The sequence below is a fragment of the Sinocyclocheilus rhinocerous genome, unplaced genomic scaffold (genome assembly GCF_001515625.1).
Source record: "Sinocyclocheilus rhinocerous isolate Xijiao unplaced genomic scaffold, SAMN03320098_v1.1 scaffold1168, whole genome shotgun sequence".
NCBI lineage: Eukaryota > Metazoa > Chordata > Actinopteri > Cypriniformes > Cyprinidae > Sinocyclocheilus > Sinocyclocheilus rhinocerous.
Window position 1 is genome coordinate 1,070,286 of NW_015650373.1, and position 22,296 is coordinate 1,092,581.

At 37.9% G+C, this 22,296-nt stretch overlaps 2 protein-coding genes across 4 annotated transcripts in view; both read left to right on the forward strand.

Moving 5' to 3' along the window:
* The first annotated feature begins 386 nt into the window (after nucleotides 1-386).
* LOC107711973 (opsin-5-like) lies at nucleotides 387-7,923 on the forward strand. 2 transcript variants are annotated; one of them, XM_016517082.1, is made up of 7 exons: nucleotides 387-405; nucleotides 2,550-2,637; nucleotides 3,512-3,674; nucleotides 4,210-4,337; nucleotides 5,739-5,877; nucleotides 5,966-6,161; nucleotides 7,152-7,923. In XM_016517082.1, exons 2-7 carry the CDS (start codon nucleotides 2,550-2,552, stop codon nucleotides 7,650-7,652), a joined length of 1,215 nt encoding a protein of 404 aa, XP_016372568.1. In that variant the 5' UTR covers nucleotides 387-405; the 3' UTR covers nucleotides 7,653-7,923. The 2 variants fall into 2 exon arrangements, with proteins under 2 accessions (XP_016372568.1, XP_016372567.1); XM_016517081.1 differs by lacking the exon at nucleotides 387-405 and having other exon boundaries at nucleotides 2,472-2,637.
* A 5,546-nt stretch (nucleotides 7,924-13,469) lies between these two features.
* The window catches only part of LOC107711975 (EF-hand domain-containing protein D2-like), a 16,354-nt gene continuing 7,527 nt past the window's right edge, over nucleotides 13,470-22,296 (forward strand). The window contains exons 1-2 of one of the 2 annotated variants that reach the window (XM_016517087.1): nucleotides 13,470-13,586; nucleotides 13,695-14,007. In XM_016517087.1, coding sequence (XP_016372573.1) covers nucleotides 13,568-13,586; nucleotides 13,695-14,007 — 332 coding nt within the window. In that variant the 5' untranslated portion in view covers nucleotides 13,470-13,567. Of the gene's footprint in view, nucleotides 14,008-22,296 lie in introns of both variants that reach the window. The other variant, XM_016517088.1, reaches the window with a different exon arrangement.

A 22,296-nucleotide genomic window follows, 5' to 3' on the forward strand; every position in this document is an offset into this window, starting at 1 on the left:
CTAAGCAACATCAGACGTCAGTACTGTGGCTTTCTGACTCTGAGTCTGTTCGGATTATGTCAGTCCTTCACATCAAGAATCAGTTGTAGAGTTGCTCACTCTCAAAGCGGACTGACCACCATTCGCCTACTCATCCTCCAGCACCGAGCACCAGAGCTCAAGCTCTCTGAATTTGGATATATACCTCTTTTATGTCTTTCAGTATCTCTCTGTCGTTCTGTTTGTGCGTGTGAGTTTTGCCATATACTTTGGATTCTGCCTGGACTCCATGTGAGTAGTCAAGCACACACGCTTCCCTGGAAGGTAAGTTCTGTCTGGGGTTTGTGATTGAGTGGAAATATAGGATCGTCTAAACTAGGCATCACCGAGCTGGGTTCACTGTTATGCTGTGGGTGACTGTTATGGGTGAGCTTTTTGAATGTTCTTTAAAGGAATATTTGACGGTTTTGTGATGAATGTGTTTTTGAATGCAAATATCTTATTGAATGTAAATATATTTTATCTTCTGTTTTTTATGTTGTTTGGTCTTATTGGCAGACAGAAAAAAGTCAATTCATTTAAACTTTGCTGTACATTAGTAAGGCCTAGTTTGAGGTGTTCTGTGAATTAAACTGGTTTCTGTTATAAAATAAAATAATTTTATAAATACTATTTTTAAAAAATAAAATAAGAAAATAATTATGTTCGATAGTATTCCAGTCTATTGTGGTACACATTGTTGGCTCCTTTATGATAAATTCAAAAATTGCTTGCATTTTTCCTAATTTGTACATCACTTTGCTACATGAATATATAAATGTAATGTAAATGTAGACCAACCAGAGAAAAGGTGTCTTTCAAAGGCACATCATTTAAGAAAGAATATGGCTTATATACTCTCTCAGAAATAAAGGTGCAAAAGCTGTCAGAGGGACAGTACCTTTTCAAAAGGTACAAATATACCATTTAGGTATATGTACCTTTAAGGTACTTATGTGCATCCTTCAGGGGTAAATAAGGAGTGTGCTTTTTAAAAAGGTACTGCTCCAGTGGCAGCTTTTGAACCTTTTTTTTTCGGCGAGTGTAGAAGTGTGGTTTGCCTTTTTGTGGAGAAGACCACATCACCACATTTGTGCGGTAGTGGTCAGTGTTGCAAAACTAAAAACGTATGTTGCTCTTTTCAGCTCAAAAAAAAAGGATAGGAAATATCAGGAGAGGCTAAGCGAGGAGAGGTGAGGAGCATTAACAGTTATTAATAAAATGTTGGCAATTGTAGCACTCTGGCTCTGAGTTAATAAATGACATGGCAGCAGGAGACGTGCATTTTTACAGAAATGGAATCTAGAAGTGTTTTTAGGGTTTAAAAGCAGTCGGCAGGTTAATTCAAAATGCGCTGTCTGCTTTAATACATCAAGGACCCTAGCCAGAGACAAAGAAAATGTATATGGTGAAAATGATGAGACAAAAATGGTTGAAATCAAAATCCAGCTGGGCTTTTAGTTTTGCTAGGTCAAATGGATCCAAACCAAAATGGCCTGTTGTCTGGGGCTTTGCACCAGAGAACTGAGCAAAAACAGATTAGGGAGAAAATGAGGAAGACAATTCACATTTTGAACATTTTCTTCTCACTCTAAAAACGACTTTAAAAAGGTTCTTCATTGGCATCTATGGTTCCATGAACAACCTTTAACATCCACAGAATCATTCAATTGCACAAAAGGTTCTTTACTGAAACACTGAACTCTGAATTTTTTTAACAATAAAAATAACAACAACAACAACTACTACTACATTATGATTATATTAGCCACAGAGAATTAGCGGATTACAACCAAATCAAATTTAGTTTATAATAGTATAATAAAGTAGTTGTATAAATTGTTTATACATTGTACAAAGTAGTACAATTATCATGTGTCACAGATAGAGTGATATAAAAGTCACCCGCTGAAAGACAAAAAGAATATAAAAAATGCAATTGTTCATAGAGCCCAAATCAACAAGATTACCAGCCTGGTCAATTAGACTGTCTCACTGACTATGCACAGTATGAATGAACACACAACTGACCTGTCAGACTGTTCAACCAGAACTAAAAAACACGCTGATTAATACTGGCAATTCGCCTGCTACAATGAAAGGTCTAAATTCAGCCAAATGTTAATTGATTGAAGTGTTGAACACTTGACAGATCTGTCAGAATTAGAAGAACGACAAGTACGTTAAGAAGAGACTGACAGAGAGGAGGAAATAGAAAAATGAATCGCAACCACCTCATCAGAACGAGGTGTCATTTTTTCAACTTTTCCTGAAAAAACATGAATTAGAATATGAAACAATCTCAGAGGAACTTTTAGGTGCAACTCAGACCTATTCAAAGCCTGAGTAGAACAAAAAATTTTTTTTTTTTACTAAAGACATGGACTTTCTGGTAAATATCTCCTTTTGTGTTCCACACAAGAAAAAAAGTCATACGAGATCACAATCTAAAGCCAATGCGTCTGAGAACAGAAATGTGTTGGGAGTTCTGTTTGGAACTGTATCTGACACATTCTATTTCTTCCCCACAGATGGGCAATGTGTCAAAAACAGCCCTGTTCGTATCCACAATCTCCAGACAGCACGACATCCTCATGGGATCACTTTATTCATTGTTCTGTGAGTCCACAACCACCGTAACATTCTGATCTTCTACATTTTCAAATGTGGTTTCATCAGAGCAGGACAACACTCAACACCCCAATGACTTTGAATACCTATTCTTTATGAATAATTCAGAGGAGAAATGGTTCACCTGCCATTAACCTCCTTCTGCTTCTCACCCTGCCTGTGTCCACCTTGGCCAAATTGTCCTGAGGATCAAGGTCAAGGTCAACTTTATTATCCCCAAGAGGGCAATTTGTTTCACAGCCAGCAGTAAACCATACAATCAACAAAACAAACACCCACCACCACAACACACAGACAAAAACAAAGACTTCCATAAAAGACTTTATAATATACATAAAGTTATTTGTAATTTAAAAGACCAATAGCAGCTGGTATGAAAGAATTTTTAAATCTGTTAGTCCTACATAAAGGATGATCAAATATATTCTAAAATCTATTTTCCTGAGATGGCCACGTATATAATTACTTTGGGAAGGAGAATGGGGTGGCCATGGATGTGTGCAATAGTTCTGGTCTGCTTGATATTAATGTTTCTTTAGAAGTGAGAACTTTAATTATACCTCCGATGCGGATGACAAATTGCTTGCATTATTGAAGCTCATGGGTTGATCCAACTTCAGTCTGTTAAAAGGAATAAGCATTGTTATTCTAGACTACTTCACCATACCTAGCAGGGTTTGCTTAGCATTTCTAAGCTCTATGATCAAATGGTGTTCATGTGACAGGTTTGTCAGCAATGGGATGGAGATGTCACACTGTCAGGGGCACATTTTCAATGCAGCTTTACAAAATTCAGTAGCTACTTTGATGAAAAGATGAATAGGTGAGAGAGTGGATGGATAGATCTCTTTTTCTCACCCAGGTGTCTTGTCACTCCTGGGAAATGGCATGCTGTTGTTTGTAGCCTACCGTAAGAGGTCATCTCTGAAGCCAGCAGAGTTTTTCGTCGTGAACCTGTCTGTGAGTGATCTAGGGATGACCCTGTTTCTGTTTCCTCTGGCCATCCCTTCTGCTCTAGCACACAGGTGAGATCCTGCTTCACAGTTTTTTTTACTCTAATAGAGACGACAAAAAAAAAAAGAAGTTATATATGCACCCTCTGCCCCTCTTTCACATTGTAGCGTTCTGTCTGATTCATTTTAGTGAATCGGTTTTTATACAAGGTTCAAAAATAAATTCAAATGCACTGTTAAAATATATGATTCACTGACTCGTTTGAACACTTGCGACTTTTAAAACGGAAATATAGTTAAATGCTGCTATTTAACACTTATGAACATGTGTTTTATAATTTTGTGTTTTCTATGTTTATTAGTTACATCTTAAAGTTCAATCTTATGGTATTGTTTATGTTTTTGGTACCAGATAAATGCTGCAATTGCAGAATTATAGCTATAGCTTGGCAAGTTACAGTTTCAAAGTTTCACCCTTTGCAAATGCCTTATAATGTTTGATGTATTTTTTCAGTAAAGTATCATGGTTCTAACGTAAAAACAAAGAAAAGGAGTATTTCAGAGTTCAAGCAAAAACAGTAAAATGATCTCTCTCTTTTCTCTGTAGGTGGTTGTTTGGGGAGGTAGCATGTCTGTGCTATGCTGTGTGCGGGGTTTTATTTGGCACTTCTAGCCTAACAAACCTGACTGCTTTGTCGTCAGTATGCTGCCTCAAAGTCTGCGTCCCAAATTACGGTATAATGATCTTTTGTCTCCCTTTAACCAAACTATTATTTTATAAACCATTATGAAATGATATTGTGCTTTTCTTAGCAATATTTTAAATATAAACATGGTATAATGATGAGGTGAGTCTCTGTCTCTTGGTAAAATGCCACCTGTTAAATAACATGAAGAAGCGTTGTGATTTTGTTACTCATACTTTTGTTTTTGTGAAGCAAAACGGTAAAACAGATGTCAGTGATATTTATCTTTAATTATATGTCTTTAATTTGACTGCACTTCAAACAATGTTGCATCTCTGAATAAAGTTATTGGCCCACTCCTGAGTGGCCCATTCTGTTTCATTTACTTGTCAAAGGCAATTTTTACTCAGATTAGGTGTTTGGTGATTGGTCATTTTGGTTCCTGCATCTGAATCCTGGATAGACCTTGTCATAGTAAATCACCATTTCTAGGCCCCGTCTAGATTAAAATATTAACAGTTAACATGATCAGTTAACATGCCCAAAATGATACTGTTCTCCTGAATGTGATTTTTTTTTTATCAAGTCTAATCTCAAACAGCGGAATCAGGTCTGAGTGTTTTGGACTGTTAGCGCCGTGTTCTGTCTGAAGATTCGGAAAACTGTCACAATCGGTTCACTGTGAAATAAAAAGGCCGTCTGGCTTAAATACGCAAGAATAGGAGGTTAAAACAAATGGAAAGAGACACAAAAATGAAGAAAGATGCAAAAAGATAAGAGAAGACAAGTGGAACAAAACAGAACATGTAGGGAAAATTAGACAAAACAGGAGAGAAAGAGTGATGAAACAAATTAAGCAAGGCCCCGTCTAGATTAAAATATGAACAGTTAACATGATCAGTTAACATGCCCAAAATGATACTGTTCTCCTGAATGTGATTTTTTTTTAATCAAGTCTAATCTCAAACAGCGGAATCAGGTCTGAGTGTTTTGGACTGTTAGCGCCGTGTTCTGTCTGAAGATTCGGAAAACTGTCACAATCGGTTCACTGTGAAATAAAAAGGCCGTCTGGCTTAAATACGCAAGAATAGGAGGTTAAAACAAATGGAAAGAGACACAAAAATGAAGAAAGATGCAAAAAGATAAGAGAAGACAAGTGGAACAAAACAGAACATGTAGGGAAAATTAGACAAAACAGGAGAGAAAGAGTGATGAAACAAATTAAGCAAAGAAAGAAAGAAGAAGAGCATATAATGAGCGCACATTTAGGGCTTGCTGTAGCCTGAAACAGCAGGTCATTTCTTCCTTCTGTCTCTGTGGGATATGAAATTTAAATAATTCCAACACTGACCTGTGTCAGGGGAATCATAGAGCCGGACCAGTTAGTCACTTTGATCAGTCACACCATTTTTCATCAAAATATTTATTCATGCAGTCCTCGTTTCCACAGGTAACAAATTCTCATCCAGCCACGCTTGTGTGATGGTGGTTGGAGTTTGGTGTTACGCGTCTGTCTTTGCTGTGGGACCTTTGGCCCACTGGGGGAGTTTTGGGCCAGAACCGTACGGAACCGCTTGTTGCATAAACTGGTATGACCACAAACATTTTAGCATTAATATGTGAAATGTACGCAAACAGATTCTGCATTCATGCTTTTTCATCATTGTATGTTCCAAGGTACACTCCATCCCATGATGCCCTTGCCATGTCTTACATCATCAGTCTCTTTATCTTTTGTTACATTGTCCCCTGTACCATCATCATCCTCTCTTACACCTTCATCCTGCTCACAGTGAGGGGGTCTCGGCAAGCCATTCAACAGCACGTCTCACCACAAACCAAAGTGGCCAACGCACACACACTTATTGTCAAGGTAAGCTTTATGGGTTCATTGTTGTTGTTTTTTGTGTTTACAGTGACCTTTATATTGCAAAAAAGCTGTTAGTTTTAATACAAATCAACCCATGGGACATAAAAGTGTACAAAAGCACATGTGGTGTCCACACTTTCACACTGTGCAAATATAACATTTTATTGCCCTGTGGAGCAGACAGCACGAACGTGATACTATTGCTGAGTATGTACTTAACGTCCCTCAAAAAGTAATGCTGATTACCCATCCTCTGTCCTCTGAACAAGGGCTGGCTGTACCAGCCTTATTTTTAAAAAACTGTGTCATGAAGCCCTGGTATACTGTATCCATGTGTAACTTTGCTGTTGGCAGTGAGTGCTGCACTGTTGAATATACTGGTGCTGAATGTTGATTATTGAGGCACACAAATGTCCCCTCAGAACATATGTGTACATTGCATACATTTACACACATTTGGCGATCTGGGTCATTAACAGACACATAAAATAAGCAGTAATGCTGATAATAAATGAATATGGCAGCTTGTTCTGTTCATATTACATAGAACATACAGTTCAGAGGTTTGGCAGAATATTTTCAGAATTTTGTTTTCAGGATTCTTTCATGAATAGAACTTTCAAAGGATCAGCATTTATTTAAACAGAAACCTTTTGTAACCTTATAAATGTAACATTATAAATGTATAACTGTTCATGACACTAAATGTCTTCACTGCAAAAAAAAATTGATTTTCAAATAAATGTATCTTGTTTACAGAATGTTAAGATATTTGTACTGGAAAAGACAAAAATACTGATTAAGAAAATCATTTTTAGCAGAGCTTACTGTCACTTTTGATCAATTGAATGCATTCTTCCTGAAGTAGTGTGTGTGGGAGAGAGAATATGGGTTACAGAGGTCAAAATATGATCTTAAAACATTTAAAAACAAATCATTCTATCTAATTGCATGTCGACTAAGTACAGCATATGTGGTGTGTTTTCTTTCTAGCTCTCAGTGGCTGTATGTATTGGCTTCCTTATGGCTTGGAGCACGTATGCCATTGTTGCCATGTGGGCTGCTTTCAGCACCAATGAGCAGATCCCACCCACCGCCTTTGCACTGGCAGCCATCCTGGCCAAATCTTCCACCATTTACAACCCTATGGTTTATCTTCTCTTCAGACCCAACTTTCGCAAATCACTAAGTAAGGATACTCAAACTATTCGCCACAGGATTTGTTTGAGCCACAGTAAAGCCAGTCCCACACCAGGAATAAAGGACCGGCAGGTGAAGAACTTTCAGCAGTGCAACAATAAGGATGCCAGCACCTCCACACCCTTTTCCAGTGGGCAGGCAGAGAGTTATGGGGCATGCCATGTCTATGCAGAAGCGGGGCCAAGTTTTCAGCAAATGAGTCCCCAGAGAACTGCACGTATTCTAGAGGGCACAGTTCAGAGTGAAATACCAGTGAGACAACTGACTGACAGAATGCAAAACGACCTCCTGTGAGAGATACTCAAGAAAGAAAGAATGCATAAAATGTAAGGAAGGAGGGGATGATGTAACGTGTAAAAATCGCAGATGTCCTTAGATGCCCAAACACAAGGACAAAGAAAACTGAAAAGGAAGAAAATCTCACTGTTGTCTCAGAATTCTTACTGATCCTCAGAACTTCCTGCAGATTTCAGGAATGTTTCCTGCAATGTTTACTCAACCAAATTCACTTCTTTTTAAGATGTAGAAAGCATATTTCCATAATGGCAGTTCACACAGAATGTCATGCTTTAAAATTGTTTCCAATGTCAACATGAATTACATTACATGTGTTAACAGCCTTCATTGTTTGAACAAGCCTCGAAAACAAAATATGATGTGATTTAAATAAATGATGTGTAAGTCCAGTGAGATGTCGATTAAAAAAAAATCAAGTTCAACTGCAGAGACTATGTGTCAGTTTCATACATGGTTTACAATGAGATAAGCAAGGTACAGTTCACTTAATGAACAAAGACTGACATCTGCTGGCTGAACAGGAGGAGTATCACAGCTGAAAAGGTTCAGAAAAAAACTTTCTAGGTGGGTTTTCATTGCCAAAGCATTGATAAAATTACATATAGCCAGTATTTATCAGTGTCACTGTAATAGTAACACAAACTAACAGTGTAATAGCAATGTCAACTACAAATTTTGTACAGTTTGATCCCAGCTGAACGGCGCCCACTCCTATCGCACATGGATTCATTAAAGGACAAAAGTACTTAATCTGAATGGAAATGGCAGTAAAATACCAGTGGTTGGTGAGGTTGATTGGATGCATATTTTAAAAAAATGGATGCATTTAAAAAAAAAAAAGAAAGTTCTGTACAGTGTAATGAGCAAATTCTACTTATATGGGTCACTACACCCTTAAAAACAAAGAGAGGCGGAAAAACGAGATCAGGAAATAGCTCAGTGAAATAGCCTTGAGGCACCCCATATTCAAAGAAAGCACACAGAAAGAGACAGACTTTTCCCTCAGATAAACAGGATCAAACAGGTCTCTTCATGGAAAGCAAAACAATCCAAATTCTGACTTAAACTACAGTTAGATATTTGACTAGGAGATGTGTTATGTAAAAAATAACTATTCATTTACCCAGGCTAAACTACACTCTTCAGTGGCATCTGTTAACTCTATTGTTCAATAAACTCTCTCCTCAGGCCTTGACTGAGAGATATACAGTTCAATAGATACAATCACACTATAGCGCTTTACAGCACTGCGCTGTGCTCAATCCAACACTCAGTGAACTTTTGCTTGAAGGGTTGTGAGAGTCGATATCTAAAATAGAGGCATTTAAAGCCAACCCGAGAGGGTTTTCAGGGCATTTCTTTTGTGTTTATGAGTTCTGGAAACTGTTTAAAATTATAAATATATATATATATATATATATATATATATATATATATATATAAAATATCCAAAATACTAATCATTGATTTATGTGTAATCCCTTTTAATGGTAAAAAATGCTAGATGCATGAATAAAATTATGCTGCATGTCCTGTTCATCTGCTTAGGCGTTGTCTTGTTTAGCTTGTTTACATTGTAGTTGTTGCTGACTTTCTGTGTGTTCATTCATCTGAGTTTCTGTCTTTCTGTAAATTAAGAAAGGTAAGGACGGACTCTGAAGGATCTATACAAATAATCCATTTCAAAATGATTTACAACATGACTGAATCTTCTAGCACAAATAAATTGACTTGGACAAACTAAATGTTTATTAAGGTACATCATGAGACCTAATCAGTTCTGCCTAATTATGTGTCACTGCATTTGTGTCCAAGGTTAAGATTCTCTTATACCCTTTACCTTCCCTGTCTATATATTTCAGTCAATTCATGGCTAATTTGAGAACAGACTCCTGGGTGGGACAACATACAGCTCTCTGAGCCAAATCAAAAGAAACTAGATTCAGATATACAGTGATCTCACCTTCCCTTGAATGTTTCTTGACTGCCCTCTCTTTCTCATTGCCTTACCTGACACTGAACAGATGCACTCATGGTCCACCCAGCATCTGTCCTTGACTTCCCTTACAAAAAAGAAGTTTATTCAAGTGTGCTATTAGTATACTTCTTTTAAACTAAAAATAGGAAAGTATACTTTTAGTCTACTTTTTATGTACTTCTCAGAAATTGGCTTTATGTACTTCTCAGAAATATACTTAAAATGACATTTAAGTATACTTGACTTATACTTAGAAAAAGTCTAAATATATTTTAGCTATAATTGTGCTCCTAGAATCCGTGTTTTCATTGTTATACTGTAGGGGGCGTATAACAATTAAAAATTCTAACACCCCTGGGCACAATGTCTTTTAAGGGCCCCCCACCCTTTTCTCTACTCTCCTCCTCTCCTCTAGTGAAATATTTAATTTTTTTAAATATTTCCTTCATTTTTGTTGAAAATAAATGTCATTTCTGATCTGATATGATGGGGGGAAAAAAGAGAAGAATGAGTTCAGCAAAAGGTGGATTTGAACTCCGGTCGATCGCGTCAAAACATTGAGCCATGCGCTTTACACCCTACGTGCATCTTTAGTAATGTTCTATGCCAACCAGACATTGGAGCTAGTGTAAATAGCCCCTCTGCCAACAAGGTTGGCTATTTGCATATAGTGTAATTTTTTCTTCCCCTCGCTTGGGCCGCAAGTGTGCATGGGCCCCTGGGCCCGTGTCCATAATGCTCATTGGATAATCCAGCCCTATCTATAACTGTAGATGCATTCTGTTGTTCGGGTGTTTTGAAACTCAGACAGCTGTCAGACCAGATCTGTTCATACCTGACTATTGTTTCTGAATGATACAGTGAGTTTCATTAGAGAGCTGCTTATTTTCTCACTTTACTGGCAGCAGCCTGAATCAATCGACTCACTGGGCTCGTGCTCATTAATAATTCATAAAACAGCTGATCCTCGTTGTACTGTACTCACAGATCTGTCAGTGTATTCTCCTTTGGGACTAGTACTGCCATTATCCTCTTTGTGTGTATGTGCATGTATGCGTTTAACTCCAGGCCTGAACTAATGCCATCCACCACAGACTTGACTGCCAGGAGTTTTATAGCCAAACATCACACTGTGTCATTAATAGATTTTACAACCCCAGCTGCACCAGCTAATTCATTTTTAGCCTAATGTCTTTTAAATCTCGTTAACCCACTGCTGTAAATGGTGCCTAAACCTTGAAGTTGTTTTATTATAGACTCCAAATCTGAATTTCCTATTGCCTTCTAAGTGGGTGTGTCTGTGCGTGCTAATAAGGGGAAAACAAAGACCTGGCAGGAGATGTTAAAGGAGAGAGCATGAGCTGGAGGCTTTGAAGGAGTTTGAATAGAAAGAGCAACAGAACTGTAAAATTGGCTTGAGTTGGACAGTCTGTCTCAAATGCTGGAGAGCACCCAAACTCACTGAAGCTCACGGACACAAACACGGCTTCTCTCTGACCACTCATAACCATGTAAGAGCACACTGAATCAGGCTTGGGTACTGCGATTGAGCCAAAGACATCAGGAGATGTCACATAATTTGCTACTTTAGTCTGTTATAATGTTATGATATTTCATAACAATGCAAATGCATGTCTTTATATAGCAAAATGTCACCATGAAAGTCACCGTGAAATCAAAACGGACAATTCAACTTTTTTTTTTTTAATGATGCACCATGAATTGCAGTCTGATACATTTCAGAATGCATAGAGAAGTTTTGTTTGTTGTATGATTCAGGCAATATATTTAAAATATGTATATTTTGGCCAAGAGATTTGACATAATCTGCTATTTTAGATAAACATAATATTATAATATTTTATAACAATATATATTTATGCTGGATAATTGCCTATTTCCCTTTTTATTCAAAGTCCCCCTTTCTTTTTCTGCATGGTTTCCTGTTTAATTTCTCACACAAAGAAAATAGACTGCTATGAGTTTGGGCGTCTATCCAAGGACCAGATTCAAACAGTTCACATAGACTAGCATGATGCTCATTTGCAGCTAGCTCATACATAGCTGAGGGCTGTGCAATCTGCCTAATACACACATAAACACACACACACACACACACACACACACACACTTACACAATTCCTCAGCAGCTTAGATATACTGTGATATCTTGTTTTTCTAGGTCATAGTTTAAAAAAGACGTCACTTTCTAATGAGGCAACACTTTAGAGTCTCAGAAACTACACAACAGGGTGACAGAACGAGATGGATGATGGAAAGAGACATGGGGAGATTCCTTTGTGTGTTTTTGTGTTACTCTCTCCAGCTTGCTTATTTTGTGTGACCCAGATATATCCCACAAAAGTACAGAAAGCAAGAATGATTACAGTTCAATATTTCCTTCAGGCAAAAGGCTGTCCCAGAGAGTAGTAAGAGGAGGCCCTGGTGAATTATGGCTCTCATAATTGTATCTGAATCTTCTCTGGGGGAAAACGTGTTTATAAAGCAGCCATCGCAACCATGAGTAGCCTACTAGCCCTTTTAATGCAGACTGGGTTTTCACCATGCACACAACACAAAGGAAATATTTTCAGTGTGTGGTGGTATTACGGCATGCCAGATCACATTAGCTCCTCAGAGAGGTGTGATGAACAAAACACTCCTTTCTCTCAGTGGTGAAATCCTACGTTTCTTTCTGTCTTTGTCCATATAAGGAGAGAACACAGGTAGTGAGTGCAGCCCCTCCTCTATCACTATAGAGGGGATGTCTCAGATAGAGACAGAGTATGTGTGTATACGTCCGTGTGTGTGTGTGTGTGTGTGTGTGTGTGTGGCTTCCTGTTTCATGAATCAGCCTTTAGTCATTTAGCTGATGGCTTCAGATCTTATGCTGATATCTCACATACTAACACCTACTAAACTGGCAGCACATAGGCCTATATACCCACATGAACACAATTTCACGCTTTTGTGAAATAAACAAAATGTTATGTTTATCTTGTATACATGAATGTGTTTCTCACATCACTGATACCCAAACAGAATGTGCTAGGGGTTTTTCAGCACTAATTTTAAGGAAAGATCTGATGAATTATGTGGAATAGATTTAAACATAGTAAAATGTGGTATACAGCTCAAGCTATAGTAGTAGGCCTACGCCTATTGAAAACATAGTCAGATTAGCAAAAATATGAATAATTTCATATAAAAAATAATAAAAGAAACAATATGTGTACATGCAAGAGGTGATGAATGAGTACAATTTAGTGAATGACAAGTGTTTTGTGGAAATTCAGTGGAAATCTCCAGAGCTTTATGCAGGCATAACTTCCTGCCTACAAGAAAATAAGAGAGGTAGATTTCAAGATAATTCCTATTAGATACATCATTAACTGTCAACATTTAGTCACAAGATATAGTAAGTGAGTTCAATTTAAAGTAGGCTACTTAAAGTAATTATTTTATAGGTATCGGTAATAAATAAATAAATAAGCAAGCATGCATGGCGAATTGCTTATAAAATTGATGACATGACTTGACAGCTCAGTATAGGCTATCTATGGAATTGGTCGACAAAAAAGTTGGTTCACTCGTGTGTACGGTCATGAATAAATGAATAACAAATAGCCTAAATGACGCCATTTCCCAAATAGCTGTATATTATAAACTAGATACAATACATACTTCTGCGGTGAGATTATATTGTGTGTAATAACAAAAGATGTCAAAGCTTAGGGTTTTGTATCATAAGTGGTCTTTTGTGTCCGGCGCGTCTCTTTAAAAGGCGTGGCGTAGTGAAGCGGTTTTGTGTCCATCACACGCACGAGCTTATTTCACCGTCAGCGATCACGGAGGCGTCGTTACACGCACGAGCGCTGTCCGTTTGAATCACTGGCTTTACAGCCGCGTATCACTTCACAACGCAATAAGTCGGATGATTTGCATTTTAAAACGTATTTAACCAAATACTTAACTGAATCTGGATTTAACGCACTGAACCTTTATATGGACTGCGCACTTTGCAGCATTCAGCGTGTTTCCCCACTGTATTTTCCCCGTAGATAGTAGTTCGATTTCAGAAGAAGGCGAAATGGCAACGGACGAGCTGTCATCGAAGCTGAACCGCAGGCTGCAGATAGAGGAGGGCGCGCACGAGCCGGTGGCCCTGGACGAGGCTCATGAGAACGGAGCGCACGAGAAAGCGGCCATGGCCAGCGCGGATTCAGAGCTGGGAGCCAAACTGCAACGGCGCGGGGAGCTGAACGAGGGCGTCGGTGAACACCAGCAGCCCAGCATGAAGGTGTTTAACCCCTACACCGAGTTCAAGGAGTTCTCGAGGAAGCAGATCAAAGACATGGAGAAGATGTTCAAACAGTAAGTAGCTCATACCAGCTGTCATCCTCCGCTGCTGCAGATGTGAGACGTGTGCATGACATCTCAACCCCCAGAGACAACCAGCATGTCCTCAAACAATTATCATGTGACTATCTATCGATCTATGTCTGTCTGTCTGTCTGTCCATCTTTAAAGTTCATTCTTCAACATTGTTTATTTAGTATGCTTTTATCAAGGTCTGTACTCATATTTCTGTCCTATTAAAATGGAGCTGAATGTTTAAACAGGAACAAGCTATCTAGTTCATAGTCTGCGACACTTAATTCACTCTGTTTACTTCGTTGTGCGGCACATTTTTGGCTGAAACTCCTTCATACATTTAAGAAAGAGCCATAAGCTCAGCCCCACCCAAGTCTGTATCATTTATTCCACATGCATTCACACACAGATATATGTAGGACTTTGAACCATGGGTTGAGAAAGTCCCTTTGGTCATGTTCAGGTTTCTGTGTCTCTAATCGAGAGGCATGTCGTGCAGTCTAGACTGCCCAGTATGACACGGTTCTGTTGCCACCTTGGCTGGATTCTTAGTGAGACTGCCCTCTTCCTTCACAGTTGATGCAATTTACACATTTTCCCCATGTTCGGTATCCAAAACTACTCTCAGAGCTTTTCTAAATGCTGTCTGCTGCATACAGGGTTGGCAGGGCCTTTTATGTCAGGCAAGTTTCACTGACAGAAACAAAAAACTTCTGAGCTGAAAAGGTACGGGGAGCCGAATCTTCGTGAGAGTCGCTACAGGAATGTGTCCCCTGTGCTCTCTGTGGTGGAGCGATCGGTCTGCGGCTGCGACTGCAGGGTCGGTTTCACACAGGCCTGAACCATGTGGGAAAGGGGGCTGGTTGAGAAACTAGCGCTCTGAGGAAGTAGTGGGTTCCTCTCCCCATTTCTGCTATCAAACAAAGCTACCATTGTTGTGAATTAGCCAAAACAGGCCGCCCAAATCTGTCTGAGATGCCCTTTGCATCTAGATGAGTTGGCCTGTGCATTTTTTGTAACTTCACAAATGAATTTCATTTATCAGAATGTTCTATCTTTCACAGATTCCTGTTCTTGTTATTTTAGTATTATTTAGAGTGAATACAGGTAAAGGACTTTTTTTCTGCCATTGAGATGAATGGGGAAAATGACCCAATCATCATGAATTAATCCTACATACATTTTAATTTTAGTGTATTTTTTTTAGTAATTTTGATGTGCTGTTATTGTTTTGTTTTTTTCCTATATCATTTCTAGCTTTAATGACTTACTTACTTCTATGAAACTCAAAGGAAGATATTTTGAAAAGTGTCTCAATATATTTTTGTGTCCATACAATGAAAGTCAATATTGTCCAAAACAAATATTGGACCCCGCTGACTTTCATTATATGAAAAAGAGTTGAAACATCCTTTAAAATATATTTTTCCATGTTTCACAGAATAAAGAAAGTCGTACAGGTTTGAAACAATGTGAGGGCGAGTAAATGGATGATTTAAATAATTAATTATTAATCATCTGCACTAGAGAACAATTAGTTCTGTCACTGTTCAACCTTTTAATCTCATTTGGCTGCAAAATAGATGTGATAACAGTCTACCACAATAATTTCGTTACCTCTAGATAACCACATGGGCGTTACAAAAGTAGATAATGGCTTGCTTGAATTTTTTCTTCTTCTAAATTATTGTGTGTAGACTATTGTTTCAGAGTATCACCTTTTCTATTATGTCTGTAAATTAGTCCCTTGTGCAGTTCATTCGAGGTGTCTGGAGTCACAAGACCTCGCCCAGGGTGAGATATAGCACTAGTTTCATTCAGTCTCTTTGATGGTGTTGCCCATGGCATTATATGGGCTGAATGAGACAGGTGAGGTGGTTTCATCCTCAGGAGAGTGTGAAGTGTGCATAGCTCCCTTTGTTATGGATAAAACAAAGCCTCTGTGGTTACTTTACAAGTTAAACATTAGCTAGAGTTTTTCATGGTCTTTTCCCAGTTAAGAATTTATAAGATAAGGGGTTTGTAAGTCAACATGCCGTTTAGTTACTTCTCCATGTTGTTTACCTCCATACAGGTTTTCAGCAACAGAGAACACTGCAGTTGATTTATTATTTTACAGCTCTATAATGGCTGTTTGTGCCTGAAGCCTGAAGCCCTGAATGTAGATAAGGAAACAAAGATGAGACATGGGCGTTGAGGAGGCAGATTAGGAACGCTCTTTATGCCTGTATGAAGCAATTATAAGAACTCCTTGATTGATTGTCTCATGACCTTCCAAACTAAAGATGATATTATTAGCTTTGCTTTACGTAGGCACATTCAGTACCCAATAAACACTCAAAAACTTCAGTTGCAGCAAATGTTGCAGTCTTAAATGCTTTTGTGCAGAGGGAGGCAGAAAACTGCGTAACGGCCACAGTCTGGCCAGAGTCCAGCTGATAAGAGGAATGCAGGCTTTGCCTTACCCTCAGGCCACTGTTCAGCGGGATTCAAAACTTTAGATTCAGGACCAGCATTCAAACCATAATTTCTGGGTGGTTTTGTAGGGAAGATTAATATGAAACTGTTAAAACTTTGCATAAGTCATTTAACTTTCATGGTGTGATTGTAATAACTAGTAATTTGAATATTTTCTGTTTTTATCCGATTAAAAGACCCTATCCCAGATGTTTTACATATTAGTTAATGGAAAAAAAATGCATATAAATGCATGTGTTCTTCACATAGCTAAGTACACTACACTATTTGTAGGAACAGTCCTGTGGGGGACACATGCTTTGTTTAAAGGTACAAATAATTGAACCTGAAACATTTGTGTCTGCTGCTCTTTTTGGTGGCCGGCACCTACAGAGTTCATAGAAGAGCATAACCCTGGGCTTAGCCTGCAAAGTGAGATTGATTTTGAGCAGATGCAGATTTAGCAATGAGGATTATTCATGAGGAATTCATTCGTGTCAGAGCATGTCTTTTGAACTTGCTGTGTATTTGCACCTTACCAAGAAAACTTTTTTCTTTCTTTTTTTTTTTTTAATCAGATACAGAAATGAAACTCACATCTAGCTAAAATAGCTATGTTTACTAAGAATGCACAGTATATCAGGACCATATTGGTTATTGGCTGATATTAGACATTTTTTAAATTTATTAGCATTAGTTGATATTAAAAAATACAGTATATAGGATACTATTGAATATTTAATTTAAAAACAAATAATTTAATAACACTGTACCATATTATTTATTTTTTTCCCGTTATCAGGCATTTTTATTTAAGATGGATAGCAAGTGATAACTCAAACATGCATAAAAGTCTTAAATTGGAGTTTCTGATATTAGACATCTTGGCTACCTAAGATCCTTCCAGCAGATTAACTCCAACCCCTCTTATCCCCCCTGCTCGTCTCTGGTAATGTGAATGGCAGCACGGCCTAATTGGCTGAGTGATTATGTGTACAGGTCCCATGCTGTGCCTACATATGAGCGAGGGGCTTTAGTCCTTTGAGGAGCATTCCTGCGGAGTCTCCTCCAGTAATGAGGGAAGCAGAAGATCAACTCTGCGCTCTTCCTCTTTCTGCCTGCCCTCTTTTTCCTTGTGCATTTTTCTCTGGGCCATATTTCTCAGAAAAGATAACATCGAACACATTAAGGAATGTTTGGACGTAAGCCATAACATATCTGCAGGCCACTGGATATGTTTCCACGGGAGTTTTTAGTGAGTTGTCAGTAGGCAAAATATTGCTTGTTTCTCATTGACGGTCATCATAAATTCACTGTGGTAATGTATAATATATTATAGCAGAATGTAATGAGCACTTCTCTCTCCAGCGCATATATTTGCCAAGTCTGTAAATGGTTATGCCTTTCTCCCTTCAGAAAACAGAATGACATGATTATTCTCTAAATCACCCATTTCCTCATCTCTGGAAATCCTGCATGTTTAAAGAGCCCCTTAGCGCAGTTCAGTTTGGCGAACAGGATGTTGTTGTGCTTCTAATATGATGTAGATGCATTGAAAGACAGCCAAGTATTTTATCCACAAAAGCTACTGCATTCTGCCAAATTTATCTGACACAGTGACCTAAGAGAATAAGACGAAGTTAAGAGAGAAAAGGAAGCCAATCAATACATGCTGTCTCAGCAAATAAGATATATGACACTTGCTCACTTAATATATTTAAAACTGATAGGCTGTCTTGCGTTAAATTAATTTAATTAGGTTCCCTATTGGTTTGCTGTTTAGCTTTGCTATCCTTTGAAAGAGAAATTTAATAGCGATTTGGAGTATAAAAGACTGATGCATATAGCACAAGGGGCGTCTTTTCTTCAGAAGCTGCCAAGGGTTGTGTAGGTGTGAATTTTATTTAGACGCACACCCTTATTTGGCATTCACACACAGTCATCACATGCTCATAATGACTCATTTAGGCAGTAGGAAGTGTATTGTTGTGTTTCCAGAAAGGCCAAATGTAACCTCAGCAGTACTTGAGGAAGTTCTCCTCTTTTAGTTCTCATTCCGCCAGGCCTTTACTCCCTGTTCTTTCTGTTTGTGGCATTTTATGTTCATGCTTTGAACTCTCCGCTCACTATAAATAACCTCTGGGATTGTGTGGCCGTTGGCTGATCCGTGAAGGATTCTGCTTAAGGACTAATGTTAAAGTCACCTGGTCTATAATCCCAGTAAATTGAGGTTAGTGCTGCCTGTGATCATCAGCTACAGCAGCGGAGAATGCAGTTCATTGCTGCATTATACGCACTGCATACAGTCCTGCATGAACTGCATCAGTGTTTACCTCAATAAATATTTATGAGCTTTGTACAGTCAAATAAACATTGTGCTTTTAGTTTCAGTATCTGAGGGAAATTGTTAAAAATGTCAAGCAGCAACAGTAAATGTTAACTGGAGTGATGAAGAAAAAACATGGAAATATGATTGTTAACCCAGGATAAAATGTGAAACATGACCCAAGATAACCTAGGATCACCTTCACCCAAGTGTGAAAAGTCTGTGCGCATTCATCTGTGACTCTCTTTATTTATCACAGAATATTTTCAAAATTTGTATAATGATTTATTGAATAAATGTGATTAATTAAATGTATTAACGTAACGTTATATATTAACATTTTGTTTATATTAAGATTTTATATATTAGCAGATTTCATTATTATGTTCTGTAATCCAGAACTGTATATTCTTCAGTAAAAACAATAGTTATAAAGGGGAAATAAAAAGAAACAATTTAAATATAAACATTGATTTATATCAGGGTTTACATCTTGATTTTATGTTCTTTTTAGCATTTTAATTTCGATTAGAATTAGATTTTAATGTATTGTTGTTCAGTGCGGCGTTGGACTCAAAAAGGACACAACATCTCACTTGATCATCAGTTTTTGTAACAGCAGTCATCCAGTCAAGTGATCTGTAGATAGGAACTTTAACTGTCTTGCATATAAAAGGAATATGAAAAACATTCAAAACCTTGTTCAGGTGGTTTACCATTTTCTGTGGATTGGCCTTTAGTAAGAAATGTTATCCAGTACTGCAGTGACTCATCTCTGAGAATGCTTAATCTTTTTGTTAATAGTCATCTATAAAGTGGGTGGATAATAATGGATCCATCTTAACAGTTATGTAAACCTTCATGCATTTAGCATGTAATCTTTATATGTGCAGCGAGCTGGATTGAATATCTGGATTGAGAAGCCTGGATCATCTTAAAATTGAACTTTACAGGCTCCGGTTCAAGTGGAGACACTGTAAAAGATCAGAAACATTTTCCTGTCGATATTCTTGACTGTTGGAGTTTCCAACCATTACAGCAAGAATTACAAGTGTGTGAAGAGCCCCCTGCCCCTGAATGCTATTGATCTCAGGTAATTCATGAGGAAAATGATTTACGTTGGTCGGAGGGAGGTGGGAACGTCATGTTCTGGAGAAATATGAACAGGAAGCTGTCAGATTTTTTAAAGCAAAAAACAAAGTGCCTTTGAAGGTGGAAACTGACCATTTATTCTCTGACAGTGATCTTTTTTTGAGTAATGTATTTAACTTAATTTTTTATAAATCATGAAAAGGGAAACATTTGGCATGGTTTCGACTATCCTTTGCCCAAAAGTCTCACACAAGAACATGAACTACCTGATCACTTTACAGAAAAGAGTTTGTAGATTCATAGGTTACAGTCTTTTAGAAATGGTTTGTTGTTTTGTGTAGGCTGTTGGTTTCAGATTTGTTTATCAAGTTTTGTGCCTGATAGTACGGAGAAGTTCTCCAATGATCTGTGAATGTTAATTGACCTTGATTTCATTCTTGTTTAGACTTGCTTTTTTGTCTCTCTCCGGACCATTCCCTCATCCTATCCCATCTCATGAAATCAAATCGAGCGTAAATGATGTCATCACACATAAGCTGCAAAGATGTCTAGTGGATGTGAAATGCATGAACACACAGTTTTGGTGTTTGGTCCTGATTAATCACTTCTGTTACGCCGGGCCTTCGTGAAGAATGTACTCGGAATTGATCATGTGTTTGTGAGGGTTTTTCTGTGACTTCTCCTGTCAGCTGTTGCTTGGCAACCTGGGATTAAGGAGATTGGCAGGAAGAGATAGGAAAGGGAGGGAGCGAGTGACAGGAGGAGGAAAAAGAGTTGGTTGGTCACTCCTCATGCGTCGGAGTGCAGTATGAAGTTTCTTGTTTATCAGCACATCATGGACAAAGTAATCATGAGAAAATGCTATGCTGACATGTTACTGTCCTTTAGATCACCTTGAGCTGCATCCTGGAATACTGCTATCTAATTTTTAGCTCCAAGGCATCATTCCACTTAAATTTAATCAGGCATTTTCATAATTAAAGCAGCAGTAGCTATAGGCATGCATTACAGGGTGACTGTTCAGACAGGCATGTGTATTTATTTAGGCTGGTATCAGGCAGCATTTCAGTAAATTCAGGCAATTGCTTAATCCCAAATCCTGTTACATGCCTCACATTCTGACAAACAGTTGCTTTCAAAGTCCACAATTCACAATCCATTTAGCTTCAGTGATTGGTTTAAGTAACAGTGTGCATGAATTTAAGTGGTGGTATTTTAGGCATCAGCATCGACAGTTTAACTAAAATGTTTTTCACTTCTAAACTCCCCATTTAAACTCAGCTGCATTCAGTTCTACCAGAAGCTTTTAGCGTTATAGGCCCGGTTTCACAAACGGGGCTTAGCTTAATCCAGGACTAGGCCTGAGATAAATTTAAGATATTTAAGCAACTTTTACAAATGCCTTAAAAGAAAACTTTACAGGTGTGCATCTTGACACGGAACAATGACACTGACATATTTTAAGAGATGTCAGAGCAAGATATTTTCAGTTGCGAGAGCTCAAATATGCTTTTTAGTCTGGGACTATCTTAAGCCTTGTCTGTGAAACCGGGGGATAGTGTACAGCATCATTACGCGCACACACACACGTTTTTACAGATGCCAAGATACATACTTATTGTTGATAAGTGACAATGAATGGGATAGTGTACAGCATCATTACGCGCACACACACACACGTTTTTACAGATGCCAAGATACATACTTATTGTTGATAAGTGACAATGAAACTCCTAAGATTTGCTGAAGAATTTCCTCTTTGCTCAGAGAGTTGCATTAAAAATGTTATTAACCAATCCCACTTTAGCAACTGTTGCAGTCTGTCATAGATCAGACAAGCTCTTGTCTTATGGAAGTCCTGTGGATACTTTTGGAATTTGACTGCGAAATAAAAATGTGGTAAAAACATGGTGTTTATGATAAGAATACAATTTATTTCCTCAATATTTTAAATACATTTTAGTTTATGCTGTGGATTAAACTGTCAAATTAACATTAGTACTGTTTGTTCACAAATAGATTCACGTCATTGCAGTTCACTGTACTAGTGAATGTGTTGTAGAAACATAAGGAACAATTCTGTACACTTATTACTGTAATAATTTATAATCGCTTTGAAATGAGGATTTTCTCTTTTCTATGGCTCAGATTTGCAGTCTCTACAAATTTTAGTCATGTTACTGGATAATTTAGAAATTTCTTTAAAGGAAAAAATGGCCGATAAAAAGCTTTTCAACATTACACTTTATTGCAAAATAATATCAATCCCATTTTTAACACTATATACTAGTAAGGGGCCGGTATGAGATTTTGATGGTATGATAACCTTAAGCAAAAATTTCACGGTATCACGGTATTGTCGTTACAGCTCTAAAATGTGTTATTTTTAAATGACTGGGTAAGACAAAAAAAAA

Bases quoted from the DNA above. Each gene is read 5' to 3' on its own strand.
- LOC107711973 (XM_016517081.1), top strand. From the start codon at position 2,475: ATGCGTCTGAGAACAGAAATGTGTTGGGAGTTCTGTTTGGAACTGTAT. The intron at 5,878-5,965 runs GTATGACCACAA...GTATGTTCCAAG, and splicing joins ACCGCTTGTTGCATAAACTG to GTACACTCCATCCCATGATG. The intron at 6,162-7,151 runs GTAAGCTTTATG...TTTTCTTTCTAG, and splicing joins CACACACACTTATTGTCAAG to CTCTCAGTGGCTGTATGTAT.